Below are 5,800 nucleotides of genomic sequence, written 5' to 3'. Positions count from 1 at the left end.
GACAGCAGAGACACACAGCTACATTCATAACTGTTACCCCTTCAGTACTGGGACACATTTTTACCTTGAGATTTGTGTACGATTAGACCATTTTATTGACATTAGCATAGGTCTATGGAGGGTAGAAGATTAATGGCCACAGTCTTCACTATTTTAACCAATTCAGTACTGGGACACATTTTTACCTTGAGATTTGTGTGCAATTAGACCATTTTATTGACATTAGCAAGGGTCTATGGAGGGTAGAAGATTAATGGCCACAGTCTTCACTATTTTAACACTTCAGTACTGGGACACATATTTACCTTGAGATTTGTGTACGATTAGACCATTTTATTGACATTAGCAAGGGTCTATGGAGGACAGAAGATTAATGGCCACAGTCTTCACTATTTTAACCCCCACATGAGTTTCTGAAGCTGTATAAAGTCACCAAATAGTAACCAGAGGGAATATGGAGACTCATGTTTTTTTTCAGGGCATTTTTAAGACAGTCTGGCATGTTTTGAGGGCATTTTAAGACAGTTTTGGCTACAACTGGAGCACTTTATTGACATTAGCAAGGGTGTATGGAGGTCAGAAGAGTAATGACCATAGCCTTCACTATTTCAAACCCCCACATGAGATTATGAAGCTGTAGAAAATAATCCAAGAGTAACCAGAATGAGTAAGGAAACACGCCAAGGTACTGAAGGGGTGCAAGAGTTGAATAGTACAGTACATCTACTTTACCTGTTCTATATTACGAGAGTGAGCATCATGCATATTAGAGCAGCAAGCACACATCACCTGCGGCAACTGACACACTGCAGGTTTACACTGTTAGGGGTGAAAGACACAGTGTGAAAAACATCATACACACCACCACAGCTCAGACACAGCACTGGGGGGTGAGGAGGTGAAGGACAGAGTGAAGGAAAAGGTGAGGGAGTGAGGTGAGGGACATAGCCACAACATACTCTGCAGGACATGAGTAGGATGCTAACAAACTCTTGCAGGCCATTGAGATTACAGGTTTTGGAGGTAAAGGGAAGGACAGGCTGGTAAATTTAAAAGACTACAGGTTGATAAAAGAACAGTGAAGGGGGTAGGATGCTAATGTACCCTGCAGGCCATTGAGATTACAGGTCAGAGGTACACAGAAGGGGCAGGCTGGTAACTTAAATATTTTATAGGTTGGTAAAACAGAACAGGCTATGGAAATATATAGAAGGGGGCAGGTTTGACATATACTGAGCAGGTTGAGAAGAGATTACAGGTCATAGAGATATATAAAAGGGCAGGCTGGTAACTTAAATATACTCTAGAGATTGATAAAAGAGAATGCTATTGAAATATATAGATGGGACAGTAGAGAGGAGAAGAAAAGGCAGGAGAGGACAACAGGTAACATAATACTCCAGAAATCAGTGAGAGAGGACCTTACAACACAGAACACAGAGCAAGGTCACTCAAGGGGAATAAAGAACACAGGAACAGTCACACTACTTACTACAGAACAATAAGAATACCATAAACTAGATACACAAGTGGAGGAAACATGACACACACACACACATACACACACATATTTGGCTATGATTGGACCATTTTACTGACATTAGCAAGGGCCTAAGGAGGTCAGGAGATTAATGGCCACAGTCTTCACTAATTCAACTCCTTCAGTATTGGGACACATTTTTACCTTGAGATTTGTGTACCATTAGACCATTTTATTGACATTAGCAAGGGTCTAAGGAGGTCAGGAGATTAATGGCCAGTCTTCATTATTTTAACCCTTTCAATACTGGGACACATTTTTACCTTGAGATTTGTGTACAATTAGACCATTTTATTGACATTAGCAAGGGTCTATGGAGGTCAGAAGATTAATGGCCACAGTCTTCACTATTTCACTCCTATCAACATTTAACTTCACTCAACACTCTCAGACATACATAGTGTTTGTAAATACGGCAAATAAAATAGGGAAATATAATGTGTCTGAGGATTCTGGCTTGGTGGAAATACGCAAAAAATTACCATGAACAAAAAAAAAGAAAAAAATATGAAAAATGAAAGAAAATACATAGCGTTTGTAGATAAGGCGAACAGAATTGATGAATGTAATGCGCCTGAAGAATCTGGCTTGGTAAAAATACGCCAAAAAGAGAAAAGAAAAGGAAAAAAATAAATAAATACAAGACCTAAACAAATAAAAAAAAAAAAAAAAAAAAAAAAAAAAAAAAAAGGCAGGTGAAAATACAACGCATCTCGGGAACCAAACTCGACAAAATACAAAAAAATACGCGAAAAAATTAAATAACAAACATCAAAAAAATATCAAACGTACCGAACATGACTGAAAAAATTAATAAAGTCGTTTACATTTGACGGCAGAACCAGAGACCCTTTAGGCAGAGAGAGTGGGAGGGGGGGTGGAGAGAACAGCAGCCAGCACACACATCGGGGGAGTTGACAGCAGCAGCAGCAGTAGTGTATTCCAAGACCCAGCTGTTCCCCCCACGAAAGGCCCCAGATGTTTTTGCTGAGTTCGACATACAGACAATCACAAGAACATGCAGCAGGTGACGTGAGGGGGAGAAAAACAGCCACATGCAGCACAGACACTTAAAACAAGTCAGCTGTGTGTGTGTGAGGTAACGGAGAGCAAAGTCAGGTGTGTGTGGATTTAACAATGATCACAAGGGCACCATAACAAGTCAGGTGTGTGTGTGTGGGGGGTGGGTGAGGTAACGAGAGCAGAGTCAGGTGTGTGTGTGTGTGTAACAATGACGAAAAGGGGAGCATTACAAGTCAGGTGTGTATGTGGGAGTAACAAGAGCAGAGTCAGGTGTGTGTGGGTTTGACAATGATGACAGGGGCACCATTACAAGTCAGGTGTGTGTATGAGTGGGGTATTGAGGGTAGAGTCAGGTGTGTGTGGGGTGGGTAATGAGGGTAGAGTCAGGTGTGTGTGTTGGGGGGGTATTGAGGGTAGAGTCAGGTGTGTGTGTGTGGGTGGGGGTGTGTAACATGGGTAGACAGAGAGGAAGTCAGGTATGTCAGGTGTAACAAGAGTGTATGAAGAGTGAGAGAGTCAGGTGTGTGGGTATAAAGAGAGAGAGAGAGAGAGAGAGAGAGAGAGAGAGAGAGAGAGAGAGAGAGAGAGAGAGAGAGAGAGAGAGAGAGAGAGAGAGAGAGAGAGAGAGAGAGAGAGAGAGAGAGAGAGAGAGAGAGAGAGAGAGAATCAGGTGTGTAGAGGCTGGCTAGTCAAAGAGGTGACTGTAATAGACAATGTATAGACTGTTATTTAATTCTTCCCTTCAATAAATAATAATAATAATAATAATAATAATAATAATAATAATAATAATAATAATAATAATAATTACAGAATATATTAAAAAGTGTATAGATTATCACTATTTTCACCCTGTAATGAAATAGAGAAGGAAAAAACACTAATATGAATAATAAAAATAATGAAGAAATTGTCACTCCTTCCTGCCTTTAATGAAGAAGGGAAGGGAAACAAATTTAATCTGAAAAAATAATAATAATAAATAAAGAGAGAGAGAGAGAGAGAGAGAGAGAGAGAGAGAGAGAGAGAGAGAGAGAGAGAGATAAGTAAAGAAGACACACATCAAAAATAAATAAATGAATAAATGAATGAATAAATAAATAAAATTAAATAAGGTAAATAAAAAAAACAGCAAGAACATAAAATAAAATAAATAAATAAACACAGCAAGAACACAGCAAATGAAAAAATAAATAAATGAATAAAAATCAAATAAAATAAAATAAACAAAACAAACAAAAACAGCAGACACAGCAAAAAGACAGCAGCTGAAAAAAAAGAAAAAGAAAAACAGAACAAATAGAAATAATAAAATAAACCAATTGAATAAATAAAATAAAAACACAAAATAAGACAGCAACACAGCATCCACTCACAGTCACTATCGCTGCGGCGGGAAGACTCGGAGGCATAGAGGCCGGGGAACTCCTTCTCCACATCGGGACTCTCAAAATCCATGGCGGCGGCAGCAGCGGCGGCGGCGGGAAGGTTAGTGTGGCATCAGAGGCAGAGGTGTGTGGACGGTCTAGTGGACGAGGCACTAACTCCACATTGGCTCTTCTGCACACGGGTCATAAGGATGGGTTTAGTTTAAGGTAGGGTAGGGTAGGGTAGGGTAGAGTCGGATAGGGTAGGTTTAGGTTAGACTAGGCTAGGTTAGGTTAGGTAGGATAAACAAAGCTAATAGTTCCACTCTGGCTCTTCTGTACAGCAGTTATAAGGGAGGTTTTAGTTTAATTTATGTAAGCTGAGGTGAGGTGGGGATGAGATGGAGTGAGGTAAGGTTAAGTTAGTTTAGGTAGCATAAGTAAATGGTCTATAAATATATATAACATGTACCTGTAGATTTATGTAATGTTCTCTGTTGCAGTCAATGAAATAATTAAAAATAATAATAATAACACCACTAACAACAACAATAATAATAATAATAATGTGTAGTGATTAGCCCCTGGAGGACATACAGGAAGCAGCTCTAATACCACAGCCAGAACACCATCAGCGTGACACTAACCCCACACACTTCCTGGACACCAACACCACCAACACCACACACTCACAGGACACCAACACCACCAACACCACATACTCACTCTCTCTCACCAAGGGGTAGACTGTCCCCCTCACCTCAACACCACATAACACACAGGAAAACACGCCAATCAACACCAAACAGCATTTTACGTGACACAGCAACACCACACACTCACTGTATCACCGCAGGACACTGTTAAGCCTTCACCTTGATACCAAATGACAGACGGAGAAATACACCACTCAACACCACAAAGCCAGCAACACCACACACTCACTCCATCACTACGGGACACTGTCAACCCTTCACCTTGATACCAAATGACAGACGAAGAAATACACCACTCAACACCATAGGGCCAGCAACACCACCAGCACCACACACTCACTCCATCACCGCGGGAGACTGTCAAACCTTCACCTTGATACGAAATGACACACCAAGAAATACACCACTCAACACCACACACTCACTCCATCACCGCGGGACACACTGTCAAACCTTCACCTTGATACGAAATGACACACCAAGAAATACACCACTCAACACCACAGACACACCAACACCACCAGCACCACCACACACTCACTCCATCACCGCGGGAAACTGTCAAACCTTCACCTTGATACCAAATGACACACTGGAAATGACAGATCAACACCACAGACCCAGCAACACCAACATCACCAGCAACACCACCACACACTCACTCTCTCACCATGCCCTCACCTGTGAAAATTGTCAAATGGCCAGCAGCAGGGGAGAGGTGATGCAGGTGTAGGAGGCAGCAGCAGCAGCAGCAGCAGCGGACATTGCAGCGAGGAGAGCAGCAGGATCTGACGGGGCGTGTTTACTACTGGCCCTGCTGACGGTGGTGATGTCCTCCTGATCTTGGTGCTACAGGTGTCCCAAGATCACTCCTCTCTATGTATATATATTTTTTCTTTTTATTATCATTATGCAAGAGGGGAAGCCAGCTAAGACCTATAAGATATAAAAAAGAAAAGGTCCACTTGTTTGCCAGTCCCTTTGCAGATTGATTGTTAGCCAAAAGTCTGGGACAAATGCCTTCAAATCTCACTCTTAAGTCAATAAATCGATATGTGAAATTTGTATGGGTATAGTATCTTATTATCAATAGATTTAGCACTGAATAGTTGTCATAGGCATTTATACTATACACACTGCCATCACAAACACAA

General features: G+C 41.1%; 1 protein-coding gene across 1 annotated transcript in view; it reads right to left on the bottom strand.

The window, feature by feature from the left end:
• LOC123518543 (ralA-binding protein 1-A-like) overlaps positions 1-5,485 on the bottom strand; it is an 18,642-nt gene extending 13,157 nt beyond the window's left edge. Inside the window, exons 1-2 of the mRNA XM_045279367.1 lie at positions 5,328-5,485; positions 3,940-4,123 (exon numbers count right to left, since the gene is read on the bottom strand). Of these exons, the coding sequence (XP_045135302.1) occupies positions 3,940-4,021 (82 nt within the window). The 5' untranslated portion in view covers positions 4,022-4,123; positions 5,328-5,485. The remainder of the gene's footprint in view (positions 1-3,939; positions 4,124-5,327) is intronic.
• Between the last annotated feature and the right edge of the window lie 315 nt (positions 5,486-5,800).

The sequence above is a fragment of the Portunus trituberculatus genome, chromosome 6 (genome assembly GCF_017591435.1).
Source record: "Portunus trituberculatus isolate SZX2019 chromosome 6, ASM1759143v1, whole genome shotgun sequence".
NCBI classification, from domain to species: Eukaryota; Metazoa; Arthropoda; class Malacostraca; order Decapoda; family Portunidae; genus Portunus; species Portunus trituberculatus.
Note: the sequence above shows the minus strand (reverse complement) of the source record. Positions and strands in the feature narration are given on the sequence as shown.